Source organism: Saccopteryx leptura, chromosome 3, assembly GCF_036850995.1.
Source record: "Saccopteryx leptura isolate mSacLep1 chromosome 3, mSacLep1_pri_phased_curated, whole genome shotgun sequence".
Lineage (NCBI taxonomy): Eukaryota > Metazoa > Chordata > Mammalia > Chiroptera > Emballonuridae > Saccopteryx > Saccopteryx leptura.
This window is the reverse complement of record NC_089505.1, coordinates 203899686-203925145: the sequence shown is the minus strand read 5'-3', so window position 1 is coordinate 203925145 and position 25460 is coordinate 203899686. Positions and strand designations below refer to the sequence as shown.

The 25460-nt window shown below is 40.5% G+C and overlaps 1 protein-coding gene across 44 annotated transcripts in view; it reads left to right on the top strand.

Moving 5' to 3' along the window:
* Window positions 1-25460, top strand: part of MAP4K4 (mitogen-activated protein kinase kinase kinase kinase 4) — a 224485-nt gene that overhangs the window by 119185 nt on the left and 79840 nt on the right. For all 44 annotated transcript variants that reach the window (XR_010750307.1, XM_066377200.1, XM_066377198.1 and 41 more), the window contains exons 4-8: window positions 14296-14421; window positions 16046-16156; window positions 20274-20364; window positions 22091-22221; window positions 24344-24398. Coding sequence is in view for 43 of the 44 variants with exons in the window: in XM_066377200.1 (XP_066233297.1) it covers window positions 14296-14421; window positions 16046-16156; window positions 20274-20364; window positions 22091-22221; window positions 24344-24398 (514 nt within the window). In the remaining variant the exon portion in view is untranslated. The remainder of the gene's footprint in view (window positions 1-14295; window positions 14422-16045; window positions 16157-20273; window positions 20365-22090; window positions 22222-24343; window positions 24399-25460) is intronic.

Sequence of the window (25460 nt, the reverse complement as noted above, 5' to 3'; positions counted from 1 at the left end):
AGTTCAGCCTGGCGCCATCTTGTGCATAGTAGATGCTGAATTGGATTACTGCAGGAATAGAAGGAAACACCTGGTGTAGAAACTTTTCCTTGAATGGATACAAGATGCCGAGGCGCATGCTATATGGAAAACATACACTACTTTTTCATGCTTTGGATATGATTAGATATTTATTTCTTTTCTGATTTACTTCTCTGTGTTCAATTGCAGAAGTCACGAGAAAAAGTAGATAACTGCTAACTTTTGATGCCTAGGAATAAAGCATTACTTGGCAACTTCTTTCAAAACTCTCATCTTCATTGGCTTCATAGCTTTTTCCACTGACAGGGACTCAGCACAGTTTATTTTACATGGTGCCTGCTGCACTGCTGTTGATTTGTCCTGTTTGTGAGGCTGTTGACTTATCTGCTGACGCTGCTGCTCTTAACAGTATGTCTCCCCCTTAGTGGTTGAAGTTTTGGATGGAATAAAGATAGGGAGATGGACCCAAACAAATACAATTCCAGGCAAACTAGTGTTCTTGCCCCACTCTACCACAGCCCCTACACATCTTCATGTGAGAAGGAGTTTACTCATTCTCCTTTCTCCTGTAAAGAATGTTTATAAAACAACAAAGTATTTGTTTTGGCATTTTGTCACAACCAAGAGACCAGCAGTAACAACAGTAACTTTTAGGTGGAGGGGACATGTTATATGGTATTTCCTGATGGTGAATCATCTTCCCATAAGCGTCCTAGGGACTGCTTCTCCTGTGAATGATTGAGTGAGAAGTGTTGGAGCAAGGAAAAAGGATACCTTCTCTGTCGCTGCTTCAGTTTTAATGTGCCTGGGGAACTCGACATCATGGAGCCCTCTCCTTGTTCTTCACTTAAGAAGATGCTTGGTTTTTCCTTCTGAGTCTAGAACTAAAGAAGACTCCCTGGTTATTTGTTCCTCCTTAAGTTGTTTAGAAAGAAGAAGAAAACAGTTTATTTGGAAAATAACTATACAGATGTTTTTGTTTGAAAGGGGAAAGGATGAGAAGACTTGTAATAGGAGAGATTAAAATTTGGAACTACAGAGTAAGGCATTAGCCGCTCTGGGCTTTTTGAGAGCAGTGTCTGGTAGGACATGGCTCTCCTGTGGAATTTGTAAATAGGGAGTGAAGGCTTGCACAAGTGCTAGCAGCCTTCTCTGATCGCCTTTCCTTATTGTCTCTGTTAATCTAACATGGCACTTCATATGATAGCTTGAGTAGGCTAACACCGTTTGTGTGAGTGCATTATGATGAATGATCCCCTGGTTCACAGGGGTGTGTGTGGGGTGTATGTGTTAGGGTAGTCAGTCCAGAGACAAAAGGGAGAAGAAGGTGGGTAACATTTGTGATCCAGGATGCTTCTTCACAGTGAAGTCCAAAAAACTGAGTTATTTTCTTCAGGAAAATCCTACTGCCTTGCTAGTGACCACTAGTTCTAGTTGTTTTACTCCATCTTTCTTTTCCCCCACAGAAGGATGGGGAGCAGGTACCCATTTCAGCATACTTTGTGGGTAGGGCTACAGGTAAGAGTGCTGCGTGGAATGGGTCAGTGTGTGGGGGATTGTGGCCTGTTATGGTCAGGGGGAGTCAACCTTTTTATACCTACCGCCCACTTTTGTATCTCTGTTAGTAGTAAAATTTTCTAACTGCCCACCAGTTCCACAGTAATGGTAATTTATAAAGTAGGGAAGTAACTTTACTTTATAAAAGTTATAAAGCAGAGTTACAGCAAGTTAAAGCATATAATAATAATTACTTACCAAGTACTTTATGTCGGATTTTCTCTAAGTTTGGCAGAATAAATCTTTATAAAACAACTTACTATAGTTAAATCTATCTTTATTTATACTGTGGTTGCTCCGCTACCGCCCACCATGAAAGTTGGAACGCCCACTAGTGGGCGGTAGGGACCTGGTTGACTACCACTGGGTTAGAGGAAGGATTGATGGCTTCCTGCAGGTGCTGGAACTCAGCACCTTCCTGTTCAGATGGGCCTTCATAGGGCCCATCTGTAGCCCCACACCTGGTTCTCATCTAGTCATAGCTCATGCTGGTTCATGTAAAGCAGAGGTCATCACAGATAGTGAATGTTTTCTTAACCTCTCATCCTGTTAGCTTAGAAGTTCAAGGTCTTTCAGGTCTTTGAATTTCAGTAGTTGGTTCTGCTTGTCTAGATGGTAAGAAAATTAAAATTTATTCTCTTCTTTAAAGAAAATGTTAATGCACTTAATGGTGAATTTCATGGTATAAAAATCATAGCTTAATAAAGCAGTTAGAATAAAAAGTTTTAAATGACTTCTAGAATTTTTTTTTATGGAAGGGGGGATATTTTAGGGAGAAAAATGAAAAGATGAAAAAAGTGTTTCATAATTCTATTACCTTGCAAATTACTGCTAGCATGTTAATGTATATTTTTATAGTTTTATGTATAGAAATATATATATATTTGCCTATATGTGTAAAATTACTTTTAAAGTGAGGGGGTAAGTTTTTCTCTAATATTAAAAGTATATAATATACTCATCTAGAAAATTGGGAGATGGAAAACCTTTTCCTTCCCCAGGATAATTGTAGTTGACCTTTTGGTGTGTTTTCAGTCTTTTGTGGATTAAAACTTTCTTATTTCTGACTGCATTTAGTTTAAAAATAAGTTTATATATATTTATTCTAGAAAGATTTGTCCTAAATACTTTAGAAGGTGAATTCCTTAGCCTTCTCTACTCTCAGACAGACACTTCATCTAGCTTCTCTTTCGTCCCCACTTTAAGCTTGTTAGCAGTCCTGTACTTCTTCTCTCATAGAGTGGCACTACTTTTGTGTACACATTTTGCCTGGACAATTGCCTTCACTTGTAAACTACTACAGAACACAGCAGTTTAAGTGATTTCATAGTACTCTGTGATTAGAAGTATTTTTTATTTTTAGTGGGTTTTTAAATAATGTTTAGTTGTTTTTCCGATTGGCTTACAAGATCTCGTAAGGCACTTACTTCACCACTGTAGTAATGGGTACTTAGTCTGTTTGCCTTGGCAGCTGTTTCTTAAATGACAAGATACTTGTCATTATCTCTATTATTTTAACTTACCTGAGTATAAAGAAAACTCAAGTCAGAGGAAGGAAGCAGTATATGGTTTATAAAAAGCCTGATGACTGAACTTTATGTCCTATGTGAAACCTCTTTGATAGATTCTGTATTCCTACTGATACTTGACTTCAGGCTTCCATCAATTTCTTAACCGAGGTGGTGGTTCAGTCCAGTATTAGTTTATATGTCATCTTCAGCATTTATGTGGAAGGGATGATAGGGAACTGCCACCTTGTCTCTATGCTGGACTGTGACATCATGTCTGAGATGGATGGACACAGCTTTGGGGTTTCCCTGTGTGTTTGGCAGCAGCAACACCAATAACATCTGATCTAAAATGAAGTTCTCTTCTGTAACTAAATGAAAGTGATTTGGTGCATGCTGGAATAATGTCAAGTGTACTTACTCCGTTTAGAAGACACAAGTGACTCGAGCTCTAGATGGTTTTCTGTGCAGACTTAAAGATTTCAATGAATTAGAAGTATCATCTTCTTAATCAGTGTGTACCTAGACATCATTTAGTCCAGTGCTGATGGATGTATGCTAATTTTCTTCCTTCTGAGTTTAAGAAATGGCTATTTTGGTACAGCAGGTAGCAAAAACAGTAGTGAAGACTTTGGCCAAACAGAGTGAGTGAGTTTGATTCAAATCTCATGAGGATTGCTATATCTGAGATGCGTTTTTTAGGAGCTCCTGTTCCTTTTTAGAGGAGAGGTTTAGGGAAGAGTCTGTGTGCTTTATTTCTTTATACAGATATTTAATGTATGTACATTAATCTAATTATGTTTATGTTATATATGTATTATGAATTTGTCCATACAATATTTATACACATAGCATGCAATCATTTAACCTCATTAGTTCTTGTATTGGTGAAGAAGTCTGTTCTCTGGATCAACACTTGTTTTCATAATATCTGAAAAAGTTCAAAATGCTATTTAAAAACACAAAGCCCTCCATGATTTATTACTTATATTAAACCTAAGATTTTATGACTTTTCCCCCAAGTAGTTTAAGGATGTCACTCTCTTAAGTTGAAATTGACCACAGAAGTCATCTTTGCTCTGTAAAGCAAAGACCAAATTAAGCCAAATTATTTACTCTGGGCCCTAAACTCAAGAGGCATTTCTTTTTCTTCTTTTGAGGTTTTCCTTATAAAGATTGTAAGCCTTAGAGAACTGTACATTTTAATTTCAGTCTTGCACCTGTTCTGTATCTTAGCTCAGTCAGACAAACCTATCAGCCTAAATAATCCTGCAAACAGAGGCTACAATAGTCTTACTTGCCAGTTTTTAGCCCAAGATGTAGTATGCAAGAGAAAAATGAGCTATTGAATGCACGCAGGTACGCAAACATCTATGCACTGTGCGAGTGCACTGTTGATGGAGTCAGAGGTTCCCAGTTTATTCTAAGGTTGGCAGGAAAAGGGGGGATTTTCTTGATTATTTCTTACAGATTTGTTTTTGCTTTATTGATAACTTAGCCTAGACTCTGAGAATGTGAAAAACAGTTTTGCTGGCCCGGGAATGTTCTCGATTGGTCCTGCATACAGTGCGACTCACCTTGTCTGCATTTCTCTCATGTTGGCTCTTCCCAGGCCACCTAACTCGTGAGATCTGACATGTGTCCCTTGGAAGGTCTTTCCTTACCCTCAGAGTAGCTGGTTTTTCTTTCCTGATTGTCACTAGCTATCTATGTCCAGTGCCCACACACAGAGCCTGTTAAAAAGTAGGCTGATTGAATGCATTTGTACCAATGGATAGGCATACACAAGCGTGTGGCTCTTATGAAAAAGCTGTCAAGAAAAGTGGCATAGCAACTTCCTAGCCTTCAATTTTGGGTCATGGCAGATTGTAAAGTTGGTCATTTGTGTTGCGAGGCAGAGGTGGAAGAGTTGGGCAGTTTTCAGCATGGTAATATCCCTCTTTGTACTTCTGAGTTTGAGTTGGTGAATGACCTTTCAGGGTCTTCACTGGAGAAATAATTTATTTGAACATGTAACTAACTGGTTTGCATTTTGATCTCTGTAAGGCAGTTTCCTCTTGAGGGAGGAGATGCCATTTGAGGAAGTTAATGTGTGTGTTCATGATGGTGATTTACGGTTCTGTGTTTACTTTTCCTTTTTCTTGTGCAGAAATTCAGCCCCTCATACTTTGAAGGTAGGCCTGCAGTAGTTTGTGGTCCCTCTGCCTACCCCCCCCCCCCAGGTTAATTAAGTTTTAGAACACTTAGTTTGAGGTGGCCAGCCTGACTCAGGAGGCGCCACACAAAACTCACTGTGTGTTTTGCTTCATAGTCCTTCAGAATGCAGGGAGATGGGGATTTCAAGAAAAGGAGTGCTGTGTTGTTGTTTAGGGAGTGTCACTGTTTGTTGCTAGACAGAGAGAGTGTGTAGAATCCTCAGGCCTTCCTTCCAGATCTTTCCTCCAGTGGGCCAGCCTGCGTTCCCTTTCTCCAGGGCCTGCACACATGCTCATGTGTATGGAAGGAGGATGAAATGGATTAAAGAATGTGATCCTTAAGGAATTTAGACCGAAATGGTTTTTTTCCTGCTTGCATGGTGGTGAGCTTCATGGAGTTGGCCACTGGCTTAGGGAAGAGTGTGAATGGACTGAGGCAAGAGTCTCTTTATGAAATCTGGCAGGTCGGGAAGGTAAGACACTGTAATGGGTGATCCTGACCCCATTTTCCTTTTACTTTGCTCTGGGAAAGACTTGCGTGTGGAGATTTCCGATCTTAAGAAGTTAAAGGTCTGAATTGGTACCATGTAGCAAACAGAAAAGAAATGACTATAAATCAAGGTCAGAGTTCTCTGGTGTCAGTGACCCAGAAGGCAGATTAACCAGTAAGGTCCTGGTTATTCAAGGTCCCATCAACTTCCCTGTATACCTAACTGACCATTGGAGGAAGCAACCTGAGCAGGGAAATTGACAGTGACTCAGGAACTGCAAGGGAGGGGGTAGATAGAGGTGAGGATCCTCAGTCCAGGGAGACAGTGGACCATGTGAGTGGCCAGAAACGAACTCATTTGAACCCATTCTTTCCAGAGCTAACTCTTCTATTCTAAACTCTTCTTTTAACACTCATCTCACTACCACCTGTTTGGAAAATAAAATGTCAGTTGAAGAAAATTAGGTAGATTAAAGAAGAAAATGTCGATAATCCAGAGAACATCTTTGGCAACATTTCTACTTTTTTCTTTCTGTACACTCATTAAACCTTGTAGTTATCTAAATATACTGTACGCTTGTGTTATGAATGACAAAATCTGGATGTCAAGAATATACATATTATTTTGTAATCTGAGCATTTTGGATTGCTGCTTCCTTATTGGACTCATGATATAATTATAAGTTTGATTATGTAGGTGAGGAAAATATTTTTTCCTCTTTCCTTCTAAATTTTTGATCAGGGTCTCTGTCACAAATAGATTAGCAAGAGAAAAACAGAAGTTTGTTTATTAACATGTATATCTTAGGTATACTTGGGAACGTTCACAGGAAAAATGGTGACTCAGAAGTGGTAAAACCCACCTTATATACTTGGTTGAATAGAGAGAGGCAGTTGTGCAAAAAGAACTAAAATATGTGGGGGGGGGGGGGCTAAAGGGAGAGAAAGGTTTGCTTGTGTAGAATTCTTTAGACCTCAGCTCCCTGTTTTTGGTGATAACGGTTTCTAGCTGAGAAAGGGAGAGCATCTTTCAAGTGGGAATTTTATCTCTTGCGTTCAAGGTGGTCAGAGTCTTTTTTGCACCTGCTGTTTTTGTTTTTCAGGTGCTTTTATTTAAACTATTTATTTTAAAATTTTATTTTATTTTATTTAGATTTTATTTATTCATTTTTTAGAGAGAGAGAGAGAAGAGGGAGGAGCAGAAAGCATCAACTCTCATATGAGCCTTGACCGGTCAAGCCCAGGGTTTTGAACCGGCAACCTCAGCGTTCCAGGTTGAGGCTTTTACCCTCTGCGCCACCACAGGCCAGGCCTCAGGTGCTTTTAATTAAAAATCCTTATATCAAAGAAGCGTATTTTGGGTTGACATATTCTAGTTTCCGTCACTTAGCAATCAAGTGTTCTAGCGGAGGATTTGATTTTGGTCACCCTGTACCTAACCTGGTAGATTTGCTTTCCATTTTAATCAGTATCTAAGTTTCGGGTCCTGCTTTTGGTTGCCATACTTTAGGGTCCCCTACAGAGGATAGATATTGTGGGTTCAGTTTCAGGCCAATGCAGTAAAGTGAATTATCACAGTAAAGTGAGTCACTTGAATTTTTTGGTTTCCTAGTACATCTAAAAGTTGTGTTTATTCTGCAGTCTATTAAGTGTGCAATAGCATTATGTCTAAAAAAGTGTGTACCTTAATTTAAAAAATACTTTTTTGGTAAAAATGCTCCCCATTATTTGAGCATTTTGCTGACGAAGGATCACTCCATTGATGTTGATGGTGCTGACTGATCGGGGTGGTGGCTGTGGTTGTGGCATCTTCTGATGACTCTTCAGGAATGATTTCTCTGTGGCATGGGATGCTGCTTGATGGCATTTTATCTACTGTAGAGCTTTTTTCAAAATTGTAGTCAACTCTCTCACATCTTGTTGCTGCTTTATCAACTAAGTGTATGCAGCATTCTAAATCCTCTGTTGCCATTTCAGCAATCTTCACAGCATCTTTACCAGGAGGAGATTCCATCTTAAGAAACCACTTTCTCTGATCATCCACAAGAAAAACTCCTTATCCATTAAAGTTTTATGGTGGACTGCTGCACATCAGTCATGTCTTCAGGCTCCTCTTCTCCTCATTCTCTTGCTGTTTCCACCACATCTGCAGTTACTTTGTCCACTAGAGTCTTGAACACCTCAGTCATCCATGATGGTTGGATTCCAGTTCTTTTAAACTCCCATTAATGTTGATGTTTTACCTTTTCTCATGAATCACAAATGTACCTAATGCCATCTAGCATTCTGAATCTTTTCCAGAAAGTTTTTAATTAGTTTTTCCCAGATTCATCAGAGGAGTCACTGTCTATAGCTGCCATGGAATGGACTTCTACATTGAAGGTGTGGGAATATCAGATCGTAGCAAAACTGGGGAGCAGGCCATTTTGTCTGCAATGGGTGCAAAATAATGTTGTTGGTTTTTAATTGAGCAAGATGTCATGAATGCCTGACTTTCATTTTAGTTATATTAATCTTTTTTCTTGGGTTTTTATTATGCCACTAGTTGGTCTTGGGAAACTGGGGCTGACTGACTTGAAAGAAATTGCCATTCCTTCCTTTGAGCAGGTCCTGTAACATTGATTTTTTTCTAAAATCTTTCCTGCGTAGTTCTGTTTACCTTGGGTTGAATTGTCAATGAATTTTAAGTTGTATAATTTTTCATGTATGCATTATAAATAATCTCAGATGTAGCTGGGATTTGCCAGGTAAAAAGTAATCTATTCTCATTTGTATGACCAGTTCACAGTCATACAAGGGTTTGGTAGTAGAAAACTAAAAAAAACTTGTAAACTAGGCTTTTAAAAATAGGTATTTTTCATTCTAAATGTATATTCATTGATACATTTCAGTGGTGAAATCTTCCAAAAATACTTGCCTGTCTCATTTAACCATTCAGCTAGCTGGAGTGCATAATGAAGTGCCCCTGTGTTCAACTACTCATGAGTAGTCCTGATTCTGTAGAGAAGGGTGTTCTGGGAAGAAAGGTCAGCTCAGAACATTGCCCAGTTAAGATTTTCCTAGTGAGCTTATCTGAAGTCTGCCTGTCTCTCTTCACATAATTACTGTCATCTGTGAAAAAAGAGAAAATTTAGTTAACAAATGCTCAAACAACATTTTAAGGAGTCATTAAGAAAACAGTACTGTGTGCCCTGGCCAGTTTGCTCAGTGGTAGAGCGTTGGCCCGGTGTGTGGATGCCCTGGGTTCAATTCCCAGTCAGGGCACACAGGAAATGTGCCCTTCTGCTTCTCTATACCCCTTCCTCTTCCTCTTCCTCTTCTTTTTCCTCTTCCTCTTCCTCTTCCTCTCTTTCTCTTCCCCTCCCACAGCCATGGCTTGATTGGAGCGAGTTGTCCCTGGGCACTGAGAATGGCTCCATGGCCTCTGCCTTAGGCGCTAAGAAGAGTGATGGCCCCAGATGGGCAGAGCATTGCCCCCTAGTGGGCTTGCCCAGTGGATGCCAGTTAGGGTGCATGCGGAGAGTCTGTCTCTGCCTCCCCTCTTCTCATTGAATTTAAAAAAACAATACTGCGTGCTCAGATGGTGGCTTGGTCAGGGCTCTGTCACATGACTCATAGCTGCTCTTGAAAATGACCACTGTTCTGGTGCTCTCCCCTCCCCCATCCTTGGCCGCCAGTGAAGGCCACAGTAAACTCCTTGCCTAGTCATCCAGCCCAAGACAAAGACGTTTTCTATGAGACTTGACTTCTTTTGGTGGGTGTCCAAAATGCTAACTGGCATATGCCACATTAAATCATTTAGTGGGGCTAGCAGCTGCCCCAGCATTGGAGAAAACCAGGAGGGAGCCTTACCTTTCTTTCCAAAATGTATTCTTTCAAGTTGCCTTAATTATTATTATTTTTTGTGTGTATGACGTGACCTCCTAAGGAAGGCCACGTGCCTAGGGAAGGGGGAGCACAGTTATTTGGATGCAACCACCCCCACACATAGGATGTCATTTTTTTGTAGCTCTTCTTCTTTTCATATGTGGGATTTATTGTTGGTGGTAAATTTTAGGTCTAGCCTACCCAAAGTCTGTTTTCTGTTGTATCTTCTTAGGCTAAATGAAGAATTTGTTTTTGGGGTGTGTGTGTATTTAAATGTTTAACTAAGACCACCACACTTGTTTTTTTTTTGTTTTTTGTTTTCCATTTTTCTGAAGCTGGAAACAGGGAGAGACAGTCAGACAGACTCCTGCATGTGCCCGACCGGGATCCACCCGGCACGCCCACCAGGGGGTGATGCTCTGCCCATCCTGGGCATCGCCATGTTGCGACCAGAGCCACTCCAGCGCCTGAGGCAGAGGCCACAGAGCCATCCCCAGCACCCGGGCCATCTTTGCTCCAATGGAGCCTTGGCTGCGGGAGGGGAAGAGAGAGACAGAGAGGAAGGCGCAGCGGAGGGGTGGAGAAGCAAATGGGCGCTTCTTCTGTGTGCCCTGGCCGGGAATCGAACCCGGGTCCTCCGCACGCACACTTGTTTTTAACGAATACGTAGTTAAAGGGAGTTTTGAACTTAGAAGTTGTTCATTTTTACTCTACTCTAGAGACAACAGAAAATACAGTATTCATAAGCATTAATCATAATGAGGATTGCAGTTGTAGTTGGCTCAAAGCCATTGGCAGATTCTCAATTTCTCACGCTTTCTCTCCAAGATGGGAATTCATTAGTAAATGACAACGAGGTACTAAATGCCTTTTATTTTATAAGGTGTGCAATAATCTATATATAATCTATATATATAATAATTCTATATATAATCATAGAAGCAAAGGAAGGAATGTTTATAAGTCATGCTTTCATTACATAAAGAATTGTGTGTCTATCCAGCAGTATCTTAGATTCAGGGACTTCGATTGTGCCATGACAAGATGCCAACAGTATTTGCCAATATGCATATTAAGTGGTTTTCCCACCAGCGAATTTAAGCCTGTAACAGTTTTTAATTGTATAAAGTGGGTAAGAATTTTAACTTGGTGAACTCTGAAACAGAAAAAAATAGGAAAACTTGTCAGAATATGCTGTGATGCTTCATTGTTGCTCAGCAAACGTCTCATGGGAGAAATCTAGGTAGCATTTGCTTTCTGTCAAGGAGTGAAACCTCCCTGGCAGAGCATCAGAGGTAGTAGTGATCCTTGGAATAATATAGTCACTCTGGGGAGTGGAAAGAGGTGAGATCAGTGAGGGATGGATAAAGCGAAGTCTTTACAGTACAGTGAGGTACAGTACAGTACAGTTCATAAACTCAAGAAGTGATTGCTGTTCTTACACAGAAACAATTATAATCAATATTTTTATTTTTTTTCTATTCTCATTCAACGTTGTTTGTTTTTATATAGTCTTTTATACCCCAAATCCTTGTAGGTTTACTTATTTGTATAAAAATAAAATCAAACCTGTAGTTCACTTTCTAATTTCTAATGAACAGTTGCAGCTCGTTACTAGTTGCAGTCCAGTGTAAGGGAAGTGGGATGTTTGACTTTTCAGGGCCCAACATGTTTAACTGTGGGCCTTGTCCCAGGAATAACACTGCGTGCCTCACCAGAGTGAGTATGTTTATGGTCACAGTCACATGCTGATTTTTATCAGGAGTCCATTCTCTTGACAAGCCTCATTAGGGTTGTCTTGGGCTGCTTGTGGTGGCTCAGGAGAGAGCAGACTTCATCTGTCCTGCGCCAGCAAGTTGTCCCCGTTCACTGTACACACACACTCTGCATGTGATAGAGTATGCAGAGTGGAAGATAAAGCTTTTGGTGAACTGGGCTTTCTACTTCTTTTTGGGGCCTTCTTTCTTGTGCCTTATGTTAAAAAAAAATGTCAGTCTTTATGTTTTAGTGTAAATTTCCTTGGAAGAAAGGTCCCATATAGAAGTGTGTTATTCTCTTGATGTTAGCCTGGCTAAACATGGGCTTTGTTTAGAGTTAGTATAGTTATCCTAGTTATTCAGAATCACATTTTTTATCATTCCTTAAAACATGGCCATGTTGAAATCAGAAATGAAACAAGATGCATTTGGTGTAATTTTTATTTGTACAGGGTTTGAATGAGAATTCAGACTGTTATATAGACTGTGCTTGACCATGTGATTGCTTTTATTTTCTGGCATTACCTCCAAAGTCACATGGCAGGTATGCCCGTAGAATATGGCGTAATATTCTAATACTCAGAACCAAGTATTCGGAACCAAGCTGGAAGCCACCCCACCATTTGGAGAATCACTGTTCTATGATGATGACATGTTTTGTTATGGTTTTGTTTTTTGGGTTTTTTTTTTTTTTTTTTTTTTTGATAGAGGGAGGGACAGATAGACAGACAGAAAGGGTGAGATGAAATGCATCAATTCTTTGTTGCGGCACCTGAGTTGTTCAATGATAGCTTTCCCATACGTGCCTTGACCTGGGGGCTCCAGCAAAGTGAGTGATCCCTTGCTCAAGTCAGTGACCTTTGGGCTCAAGCCAGCGACCATATGATCCTATGTTCAAGCCAGCGACCCCTCGCTCAAGCTAGTGAACCCACGCTTAAATTGGATGAGCCTACACTCAAACCGGAGACCTCGGGGTTTCAAACCTGGGTCCTCCCGTCTCAGTCCGATGCTCTATCCGCTGCACCACCACCTGGTCAGGCTGTATTTGGTTTCTAACCACAGTAATGTACAAGTGGAAGTTGCATTTTAAAAGATATTTTATTTTTCATTTTGGCACCTTAGTTGTTTATCGATTGCTTTTTCATATGTGCCTTAAACGGGGGGGGGGGGGGGGGGGGCGTCCAGCTGAGCCAGTGACGCCTTGCTCAAGCTAGCAACCATGGGGTTATGTCTGCGATCCCATGTTTAAGCCAGCGACCTTGCACTTAAGCCAGATGAGCCCACGCTCAAGCCAGTGACCTTGGGATTTTAAACCTGGGTCCTCTGCATCCCAGGCCAGTGCTCTACCCGCTGTACCACTGCCTGGTCAAGCTTGCAGGTTTTATCTTAACAATGTTTGCAGATCAAACTTACGTTGGGTTTATGAGGCCTTAGGAGTGCTGCCCAGAGGGCAGAGGGCATGTGGAAACGCTAGGCTGTAACAGCAGCTTTCTTCAGCGTGCATCTGAAACCTTCTTTCTTTTCTTGCATGTGTTCGCATGTGTTCATGTCAGCATGCACTCTCACGCTCACTGCCTTCTTTTCTTGTATGGACACACATGCACCCAGACTGCTTGAAGCCCAAGTCTTTGGAAGAACATCAGTTGTAAGTGGGATGAGTGTGTCAGTGCAGAAGAGTAAGGAATTTTTAGGGAACCAGTCATGATTTCCTTTTGAAAGTATTTGTAAAGAGATCTGGTTTATCGGGTTTTTTTCAAAGACCTTTTTTATTTTCCCCCTCACTAACCATGGCTGAATTTCTTTTTCTGCAACTTACCTCTTCTTTCTCACTTTAATTCTGCTTTCTCCTTATTCTCAATCTGCCTATCACCCTCTCCGTGTCCTGTATTTTCAGCAAAGGGCAGAATGAGCATGCTGGTGCGGCTTCTTCCCCAGGGGTGTATATGAGAGAAAGGCAAAACCCGGCAGCCCCTGCATTCAGAAGAACTCCTGGTTTTTGTTTCTCAGACCTGTGTTGTCCTCTCTTTCCTTTATTTCTCCTCTAGTCTTCTCATACAAACTCTGCATTTATTCTCCTGCTCATCTTTTTTAGTAAAGCAAGAGGTTAGGATGAGTCAAGGCTAGAAGAACCTTCTGTCGCTGAGTGGTGTTTGTTACTGGGGCTCGCTGGGCTCAACTGGCTTTCTTTTTGGGGTGGTGGATTTTTGCTAAGCCTGCCATTCACTGGGGCTGCAGTGCTGGTCTGTCCTTAGTGATTTGCCCTGACTGAGATTGTTAGAGGTGAACCTTCTCCACCGTAAATGTGCCTGGTGATTGATGTTCACAAGTAGATTCTAGAAAAGAAATAGCCTTTTCTAGTAATTAGTTGACATAGTATCAGTCAGTTCTCTCTTTTTAAAAACAAATTGTTAATTGTGCAGAGAGGAAGTGAGTGTGGGGGGACAGAGAGAGAGAAACATCCATCTGTTTCTATAAGTGTCTTGACTGGGGATCAAACCCACAAACTTTGTGTTTTGGGATGATGCTCTGACTGACATAGCTATCCAGCCAAGGCTGTTGATTCTCTCCCCCCCCCCCCATGTTTACAGATGAGTAAATTGAGGTTCAGAGAAGTGGAGTAAATTGCCTAAGGTTTGCGTACAATAGTTAGTATAAGAGCTGGTCCCTAAGTGCCCTCTGCTTCATCCTGCTTCCTGTCTTCATCTTTACCTTTTATATCTTACGTATTTTTTGCATGGCTTCTAATCCCATTTCAGAGTCCCCCATTCTTAGCACTAGGATACAATGAATGCATCTTTCTCCCTCCTGGGGAGTTTGGAAACTTCTATTACTGTCTGTGGGAGAAAGGGAAGTAAAATCATGTAAAACATTCAGAAGCCACACATTTTTTTTTTATTAAGGATGAAGAGGAAGAAATCAAACTGGAAATAAATATGCTGAAGAAATATTCTCACCATAGAAATATTGCAACATATTACGGTGCTTTCATTAAGAAGAGCCCTCCAGGACATGACGACCAGCTCTGGGTAGGCACACTCTTCCTTGGCCTTTTGTGGGGTTTCCTCATGGGCTGTATTAGAAGGGCATTAGAGACCTTTCAGAGGGAGGGGAGAGAGGAGCAAAGAAAGGGGCCAGTGTCCAGTATTTTTCTTGGCCTTCTTGGTTGACATTACACTGATGTTTGTTTGTTTATTTATTTATTTTTAATTTTTAATTTTTTAGTGAGAGGAGGGGAGGCATAGATTGACTCTGCATGTGCCCCCACCAGGATCCACCTGGCAAGCTGACTAGGGGGCCCATCTTGGGCCGTTGCTCTGTTGTAATGGAGCCATATTTTAGTGTCTGAAGTGGAGGCCATGGAGCCATTCTCATCACCTGAGGCCAACTTGTTCCAACTGAGCCATGACTACAGAAAGAGAAAAGAGCAAGAGAGAAGTGAGAGGGGGAGGGGTGGAGAAGCAGATGGTTGCTTCTCTTGTGTGCCCTGACCGGAAATCGAACCTGGAACATCCACACACCAGGCCAACTCTCTACCACTGAGCCAGCCAGCTGGGGCCTGTACTGATGTTTATTTTGATGTTGATTTCAGTTTACCTGGAAAAGAGTTAAGTTTGGGTTTCAGGAATAAAACGGCATGTTTTGAAAGGGGTGTAACCAAAGAGCAAGGAAATTAGGAGATTGAGAATGAAAGCAAAACAAATAAAAAACTTTATTTATGGAAATTAATTAATATAGAAGCTCATCTGAATACATCTTTTTTTATCACCTTAAAGTGAGAGACAAATTTTAAGAAAACAAATTTATGTCAGTAATTTTTAATACTATTAGTGATAATAATTAAAAACAATAAATTGCGTTGAAATTCCTGGGCTTGACTTATCCAAACTTATCTTTTATTAAACACATTTAAATTCAAGATGATGTAACTGAGATGCTATCAGAAATATGGTCATCACATTAAATATGACGAAGGTTCTGGACTTAGGAAGCAGGAAGATAGAGTAATTCTTTTCCTAATTTTTAAAAAAGCCATTGTAGAAAATTTACAAAATTAAGGAAGTACAAGGGAAACAGTTACTTTAATTTCCATTGCCCAAATCCCATCATAATTAAAACTTTAGTTCAATTCAGTTGACTTTTCTGGGTACTTTAAAAATATACTTGTGTTCGTGTTGATGAAACATTTAGATATAGTAACTCATATAAACTGTGTATCTCTTTTGCTAAACCCAGTCAATGTAAAATAGTTTGGGAATCATAATAGCTTGAATCTGGCCAGGTGAGAAACAATGTTAGGGAGTATTTGTATGAGACTTCTGAAAATTGGGCATTGATTAAGAACAAAACAGTCCTTCTGTGCCCATGTGCCTGGGAGAAAGTGGTGCTCAGAACCTCTACACTGGGGGTGCACTGTAGGGTGTCAGAAGATCTCCATCTCCTGGACCAAATTTATATAGTTAATTTAAATTGGATGGTGAAACGCTCTCAATAATTTGAATGCCTCCGAAATGGCCATGTGCCCAGATCCTGTAAGAAAGGCAAGGGGAGTTAGACTGTGCTTTCCTCACGTCTCTTAGGGGTGTGCTGACGTCTGCTCTGCTTCTCTGACTGCTGGGCTGCTGGTCACAGCGTGTCTTTTCTGCCCTCTAGCTTGTTATGGAGTTCTGTGGGGCAGGTTCCATCACTGACCTTGTGAAGAACACCAAAGGGAACACACTCAAAGAAGACTGGATAGCTTATATCTCCAGAGAGATCCTGCGGGTAAGGACAGGGCATGGCACACGTGATCAGACATTTCCATTGTCAGTTTCCTTGCCTAAAGTATTTCCTTGCATTAGTTATAACTGTACAGATTATTCTTTTCATGACAACCAAGGGCTTTGTATCACTAGCTTGCTTTGGTAGTTTAGGCCAGTGGTTTTCTACTGCTTTAACATTGGGGATTGGTGAAAATAGGAGAGTTATTTTGGCAACCGCTAAGGCAGAAATCACCCTGAGCATAAGCGAATTCAACTCAAACCACCGGGTGTATAGTCTTCATACGATACCTGGGTGGTTAACTCTTTTACGGACCGCAATGAAATTTCTGGCGGACTGCTCTGTGGACCAGCAGTTGAGCCACCCTGGTTTAGGCTGTGTCATGGTTTTGATCTAAAGAATCCAAGTATTCTGGCAAGTACTATATCTAAAGAAAGTATACTTAAAATAATTTTCTCTATTTCCCTGAATTCATCTACAGGTGTTAAAAAAGAAAACAAGAGTGAAGAAAAGAGAATAATTCTTTTTTTCAGAGAATAGAACTATTTTTATGGGGATCCTGTGTCTAAGCTTATGATTTAGTGCTAAAGGTGTTGAATGCTGGCTTTTGAAATCATCTTACAGACTTTGGCATTAACTGTTAGAATTTGTTGCAATTTTGTGAGGAAAAGGTCTAATTTTTAATGTTACTTACAGCCAGTTAGAAAGCTGGCCTGTGATCTTAGAATAAGTTTCCGCACTGCTGTTGTAGCAGCTTTTGAATGGCTTCTTTTAGTAGTAGAGTGATCCTGACAGCACACGAGGAGGTTCTCTGTACTTCCCACTAGAAAAGTGCCTGTGAGTGGCCAGTGGGCCTTTCTTTCTTGGTCAGCTGGCAGTTTTTCTCTTCATTGACCCCTGTGTTACACACTTAAATGACTTGGTTTGATTTTACTTACCACATTGAAAAAATAAAGACAATAGAGAGTTAAACTGGAATCTAATTATTACACTTCTCTCACAAATAAAAGTTAGATGATTTTTAATTTGTAGGTAAATTTACCCCAGTTTTTATATTTTAAGTCTTATAGAGGACTGCAGGTTTAAAAAATGCCATGTAGAAGTCACAGAGTTAAGTTTTAATGTCTTTTTATTGAGATATTTTACACAGCCCTTGAAAATAGGAAATTCCCTTAAGAAAACTCATTGTGGAGATGAGGTGGGAGAATAGTCTGTTTATAATCACATTCAGGTTTCGTTATTAAAACATCAGGGTTCTATCTTTTATGGCTTTTATCAGGAGCAGAGTAAAAATGGAAAGGGAAGTACCTGCCCTCTGAGGCTCTGATGGAATATGATGAATGGGTGGATGTATTTGTTATGTTAATAATGAAAACTCTTAACTTGGTAGGCAGGAGGAGAACCCTGGTTGAGCATGTGAATGCTAGCATTAATCAAACTTGGATTTGAGCCTGCCTATGCTGCTTACCTACTGTGCACCCCAGGCAAAGTCAATCAACTTCATCTGTAAAATATAGGTACCAGGCCTATGAAGGGCGTTTCTTTATTAGAATTACATGAGTTAGTTTACTTGAATCATTTTAATGTGGCATGGGGGTACATAACTAATTCTCAGTTATTGTTAGTAATTGTCATTATTCTCTGTTATACTCACACTTGAAAGTACCGTTCCTATGTGTAATTCCAGTGCAGGACTTTTTAAGCAGAGAACTAGGTTCTAGTATAATGTCAAGTACCTTTCATCAAAGACCGTTTACTTGCTTTTATATGCACAGGCAAACATTGTTTATCTATCAGATGTAATAAGTACATTTAGCTCTTTGACCACCATGGCCTCAGGCAACGTTTAAAAGAAGTCCAGGCTATTTGAGGCCCCTGTTCAAGTAGCTTAATGGACATCTTTGTGTGACACAGCAAGTGTTTTCCCCCTTGGTGAGCACGGGAAACAAGACTTCCCCTTCATCTACATTTCTTTTAAAATGGGAGTTTTTCCTGTGACAGAAGTTTAAATGAATTTTTAAAAAAGTCTCTAGAAGAGTCAGGGCATCAAAAGCTACTATATATTTATTATGAAGGAATGACCAACCAAGAGTCAGATTTGGTAAAGAGAAGGCAGTATGGTGAGACAGGGAGAGCTCTCATGGGAAAGGAAGGCAGATACTCCCCCAAACAGGTAACCTGGGGTCTCAGAGACACAGCCAGGGCAATGTCTGTCCCAGTCAAACTTGTTCTTATTCTTTAGTGGATGCTAGAATCAGATGCTGCTCTGTTACAATCCCTCAAAAGGTTGCCTTGAGTCTGTAGAAAAGCTCCCTTGGGCTGGCCCACTGAAACTCCTGACACCAAAGGTTTACTTACAGGGTGAGCACATTTATTCCAGCCTACTTCATGTTTGCTGTCTACATAGCAGTTACACACATTTTGGTAGAAACCAATATTTTCTATGAAGAGTGGGCACATACAGCCTTTCAGAACCCATACTGAATGACAGCCTTCGGCTGTTCCTTGTTCTGTGTCCATGAACAAGATAGTTACAGGAACACTATTTCCTGGTTTTGAAACTATGTTTCATTTGGTCTTAGAATGGGTATATCTGTGTATTTGGACTTGCCTTTGCTAAAAAGGAATAATTGCGGCTTGGCTTTTGGCACAGGAGTCATTTAACAACAAACATGTTCCGTCCCTCCCGGGTACTTCATACAGGAAAAATGTGTTCATTGTTCAAAAAAGTCATGACTTGGTTGGTGGTGGTTTGGAGTTGTCAGCCACACCTAAGCGGTGTAGTGCAGAAGCAGCCCTGTACTTCCTACGTTTATTACTCATAAGAAACGAGAGCGCACCCAGGCCAAATTGGTCTGAGAACACATGGGTGCGTGTCTTTGTTGCTAAGATAGTCCTATAAAAGTTTAAGAAGGGGGTTTGTGAAAGTTAGAGAATAAAAAATGAACTGAAGTAATAAAAGTAGGAAATATGAAAGAATTAGGAAAGCTACATATTTTTTGTTTTTTTCTTTTGCTGTTCAGTTATATCCTGCTGAGAAGAGGGACTTTCTTCCTGATGGAGCACTGAGATACTATCTATTTTAGCGCTCCGTTTCCTTGTTAGTGCCCTGTAGTGGAAGAAGATTCAGAGCCGTCAAACAAACACACTCTCTTCTGTTTCACAAGCTGACCAGTAAAGAGTTGTTTAGGAACCCCTGTGCAGGAAAAAAACAAGTGTTTTAGAGCAGCTGCTCTATTTAATTCATAGCCTATAAGGTCATGATAATAGTAAGTCCCACAGAAAAGAAAACCCTGTGTCTCCCCCGCCCTTTTTGAATTGCACCCCTTCAGAGTAATGGGTTGTTTGCATCTTAAGGAGGCAAGCTCCAGATTTGGCTTCTGTAGCTAAAGATGGAAGAGTAAGTGAGTTGTGAGAATGTTTATCTTTTAGACAGTATTTGGATGTAAAATGTGGTAGTGTTCTTGCTCTACCTCTCATAAGAGACATGCTCTTGGGCTTCCTTCCAAATACAAGGTTATTAAAAGCACTATGTGCCTAGTAGGGTTTATTTCTTTAGGAAAGAAATACTTGAACGCAAATCTCTTTTGATGGCAGAATTATGTTATGTTTGGGGTCGAGATGGGGTTGATCAGCAGTTAGCATTTAACACTGTGCACTGGGAAAACCGGGCAGTGTTCAGGGCCAGTTTTTAAATCCCTCACTCATCCTTTGCTTTTTCCCCTGGGATGTATCTGGTTTAAATATACCACTGGATCACCCACTGAAAGATACACATGTAGCATGGGAAAGGAACCAGCCTGTACACAAATAGCAGACGTTACAGCAGGGAAAGTGCAGATGGTAATCTCCAAGGTGTTTTCAAGGGGTAGTGAGAAAGTGATGATATTGCTCATGGGGATATGCCCTATTGGAGTTGGAGGACGGGCGCTTCTGACTGTGTAGTGTTGTGGGTCATGTCTTCCTGGAAATGCATAAGGATTGAAATATATATTTGAAATAATGGCTCACAAAACCTTTTGGCCTACACATGCACTTTGCTCCTTGTCACAGAGGTTATGTTCTTGGTTATTATTTACAGCAATAAAGAATTAAGGTTCAGATCTGTCTTCCTGTGCAGGGGCTAGCTCATCTTCACATCCATCACGTGATTCACCGGGACATCAAGGGCCAGAACGTACTGCTGACCGAGAATGCAGAGGTGAAGCTGGGTACGTGACGGCTGCGCCACAGGCTCTTCTCCTCACACCTGTTGCACACCAGCAGCACTCCCTGCCCCGTTTGCATTTAGCCAAAGGTTCAGTCTGTTACACGATTTCTATTTCTGCTGTGTTAGCATGTGGGAAGCCTGGCTCCACTTGCCTCCCTAATGCTTCTCCCCACTGCACTGTTCACCATGTAGTAGACAAGCTAGTGTCTAAATCACATAATGTCATTTTCCTGCTTCAAGACCATTAGTGGCTGTTTTACGTACAATAAAATCCACATGAAAGTAGCCATGGACCCTGCTACTTTCAAACCTCATGTTGTGATGACCCTCGCTTCTTTCTTCTTCCTTAGTCACTCATTTTTAACTTCCTTGGAACTTGCCTCGGGGCCTTCATACATACTGCCCCTAGTTTTAACAGGTGCATTTTCTCCCCTCATCCCCATAGACCTTCCCTGACCCTCTGATCTGGTTGGGTCCTACTGTTTGCTTCCTCCATAATTTTTTATTAATTATAAAGCAATTTGTTTACTAATATATCTGACTTTTTTACCAGAATGTACTCTGGGTGTGCAGCCTGAATTGATTTGTCTGCCAGAGTATTTTTATCCAGCACCTCACAGTGCCTTGAATGTAGCAGATGCTCAGGAAACAGATGCATGGATGGATGGATGGATGGATGGATGGATGGATGGATGAATGGATGGATGGACGGATGGAGCTCAGTGTCTTCCTGGAGATGGTTTTATCATGGTTCTTTTTTATTTTCGGTTTTCCTTACCTGAATCTGAACTTGTTCTCATCCCACTTTTATGCAATAATTCCATCAGATTTTTACAGAATTAACATTAAATTTTCTTCCACTAGTCCAGGGGTCTCAAACTCGCGGCCTGCCGAACAATTTTGTGCGGCCTGCAGACTAATCCACAAAGTTCAAAATATTTTGGATAAAATTACGTAAGCCTAGGGGCCTACTTGTATTTGCCGAATGGCTGTGATCTTGCTCTGCGGCCCACATGCTGAGTTGAGTTTGAGACCCCTGCACTAGGGCATCAAAAATAAAACTCTCTATGCTTATAAGAATCTAGTCCCTCTTTTAAAAATTGTAGGCCATGGTAGTTAAACTTTAACAAGAAGATCTTTATTATTGTTCTCTTGTGTAGCGCCTGCATTTGGTGGTCCCCTATGGAAGAATAGTCTGCCCAATTGGAAAATTCTCTCAAAGCTGAGACAGAAGGCACTCAAATTGTTCTCATTCCTAACAACACAGCAAGCGGTGTCTGTCCTCCGCATGGCCCCGTGATGCTCACCATGTGGCAGTCCTCTTGTTATCACTTGGTGATGGGCTGCGTGTGGTGTCCAGGTAGCAGGGATTGCACTTCACTGCTGGCCTGGGAGTCTCTGTCTCAGAAGAGCACTCACCACAGGAGTGGGCAGCCGGTTTTCTGAGGATGACCTGCAGACAGAAGTGACTCTGTGACCCCTGAAAGTGATCAGCGTCCCCATAGGGGAAGCTCAGGGTGGCGACCAGGTTCAGGCCTCTCAGGAGGATCTTACAGGCCTTGCTCTGGAAAGTTGCTCCTTATCGTTGTTGGTGACCTTGAAGAGGTTGTGTGCCCCTGAAGTATTACTGTTTCAGTTTTCTCTGAAGACACCCCCCCCCCTTTTTCTGGTCTTGAGTTTTGCTTACCTTGTGCTTGTGTTTTACTGTTCCACTCTCTCCCTCCCAGTCGACTTCGGTGTGAGTGCCCAGCTCGACAGGACCGTGGGGCGCAGGAACACGTTCATTGGTACCCCGTACTGGATGGCTCCTGAGGTCATCGCCTGCGACGAGAACCCAGATGCCACCTATGATTACAGAGTAAGCAACACCTGCTTGCCTGCTCTCCACTGGGTCCCTACCATTCCTGAGAGTGGGAGCTCAGCTTTCTCAGGAGGGTGACATGGGCACATGCAGGGCAGCTTTGTCAGTGCAGTGCTTAGGTGCCATCTTCTTGTGTCCCCTCTGCATCTTCCCGTCTTCTCCTCACTGAGTAATACACTATTTTCAGAGCAGGTTTTTGGGTCACTCTGTTGTGCATGGAACTTCTGTCATGAGCAAATTAAATAATTATGTTTGCTGTCCTTTATCTTGAAGACTGTATTATTGTCAGATAATTATTTTTTTAAAAATATTGTTAGTTCAGACCTGTGGTGGCACAGTGGATAAAGCATCAACCTGGAATCCTGAGGTCATGGTTTGAAACCCAGGGCTTGCCTGGTCAAGGCACATACAGAAGTTGATGCTTCCTGCTCCTCTCTGTCTCTTTCTCCCTCCCCCTCTCTCTAAAATGAATAAATAAAATCTTTTAAAAAATATTGTCAGAATATATAGCAATAGCTCAAAATTTTAGAATATTATTAAACAGCTTTATTACTGATTTGGTACACAAGTGTATTTAAATTATTAGAGTGACCTCTAGGGACCTAAATTTATAATGCACTTTTTTGATCCTGATGTAGAACCCTATATTTAATCATCAGCCCCAGGTTGACTATGTTAACACACACCAATTTTTTTAAGTTCCCTTGCCTTATTTAATGAAACAGTGGTTAACATTCCTATTAATGATAACTCAAAATTGAGTTCATATCGTAACATTCTCAACTGTAACAACTGTACTTCAGTTTTTATTTTATACCCAATTAACAAAATTCAATTTAAGCCTATGGTGCAGAGGAATTTTATTTTATTTGCTGAAGTATTTTAAAATAGATTATAGACTTTATGACTTTTCAGTCTTTAATGCATCATCCTGTATCTCCAAAATTTGGGGACATTTTCCAACATACCCAAAATGTTTTTATACATAAGTAAATTAAAAATAATTTTTTAACATGCAATCTCTAGTTAGACCCAGCTGATCACCTAGATTTAGCAAGATCACCTCAGAGGAGGAGTCTAGTCCATTCTGTGTCACCAGGGAGCATGGAGCGCCTGCAAGTTCTGCCACTAAATGCTGCTGAGATTGGTCACTGATCGTGGTGGTAAACCCTCCTTTGTACCCCTATAGTATGGAAAATTCAATAAAAACAAGGGAGAATGTTGTGGGCCTTTCCTTATTCATATAATCAAACATATGTTTGAACTCTAAATATAATTATAGGTTATTTCAGAAACCATTAAACTGAACAACTTCAAGTAATTCCTCTCTTAGGATAGGATATAAACAAAAGAATGCTAATGAGAGTAATCATCCATTATTGACTTTTTAAGAAATCTTATTAAAATTTTTAGAAACTGGCTCATAAACTTGATTCATTCGTCATCCAGTGTTTATGGAATGCCTTGCACATGTGAGTCACACTTCCAGGGATACGAAGGTAAATAAAACAAACAAATACACCTTTCCTCATGGAACTTACACTTGAGTGAGGAACAGGGTTAAAATTCAAATTTTAAAATGAAGAAAAGATTCTGTGCACGAAGGGCACTTTACTTGTTGCTCACTCCTTACTGAGTTGGAAAGACTCAGCAGCATGACTCAAATACTGAGATGTGGTTGGTTTTCTCAAATTAGCTGTGGACCTTTTATAAAGAGTACTTTCTAGCCTTTAAACTTTCAGCATATAAGTTTAAGGTGTTCACATAAACCATAAAAATAAACATGTCTATTGGGGCCAGGAGTCTAAATTATCGAGTGCGCATAACGATCTGAAGACATGGGGAGCAGCAGAGCATGCAGAGAGCAGGTAGAGACTTTCACAGAAGCCGTCTCTAGTTCAGTCACAGACGTGAGTGGTTCTAATGAACAAATCAGTTTTATTTTTATCTTATGATTCATTTGGAAGGTATTCTTACAAATGAGTTTGTGCTTTCAATATTTTGGCAAACCTCTTTTCAGTTTATACACCAAAAATGCATTTATATTTGTGTGACCAATTTTAAGCTCGTGGTCTCACAACTAATGTGCTATCTATAACATGCTGTTCTGTTTCTGCAGAGTGACCTTTGGTCCTGTGGCATTACAGCCATTGAGATGGCAGAAGGTGCTCCCCGTAAGTAACATTCTCTGTCACCTAATAGTTATGTATCACTTAAACCCAGCTCCCAGGCTTCACAAAGCACAGCTTCATGAATAAAGCTATTCTTGGTGGGGCATGTAGATAAAGGAATTATAAATACAGCGAAATGTAAGATGTAAAAGGAACCTACACAGTTCCTTTTAGAGTTCTCCCTGAGGTCTATAGGCTACATTATTCTTAAGTTGCATTCAGATGTGTGACCTGAAATTATAGTGATATGAGATAATAGGCAATAGTTTTTCTTTTGATAATTTAAAATTAATATTCAGTGAAAACGGTCCTACCAAATGAAATTTAAGTATTAGTTCTGTTTTGACTTTACAAATAGAGAGGTAAAACTTTTTATCTGTAAAGTAATTTTATTTATTTATTCATTTTTGGTGTTGCCTATAAAGTTTTGCTTCTGCTTTGGGTGAAATCAATTACAACTTCATAAAACTGATTTTCGATTAGTGGTAGAATTGCAGAGAACAGGGAGAAAATAGCATTTTTTGCTGGTTCCCCTAATAAAAAGTTATACATAAAGAACATTTTTAACTGATAGATAGTTGTTATTTAGTAAATTTTTGTTGAATGAATGAAAAAAAATTACCAACTGCTAAAAATTACTACAGAAATGGCTATCTGTCTTGAATACCATATGTTCTCTCATATTTCCTTCTGAGGAACCAAGACAGGGAAGTAATTGCCTGATCATTTGTCTTAGTTTCCTTTCACAATGGGAATAGTATTATTATTTTTTTAGTTGGCTCCCATTTCCCATCTGCCTTGTAAGACTCTCATGAAGGTAAATAGACACGTGAAAAGGCTCCTTGCCTCTTACGACACTGTACTGTGTCTCTGCATACTTGACATGCCTTGCTTGGGCAGGTGATAAGAGTGCAATCAGTAAGTGTACAGAATTAAAGAATTCCATTTTACTCTCACAGTTTTGCTGTTTCATGGTAATAATAGCTGTACCAATGAACAGTGGACATTTTTGGAGGGCCTGACTGCTTACTGGGATGGCATCGAGTGAGGTCCTTTACAAGCAGT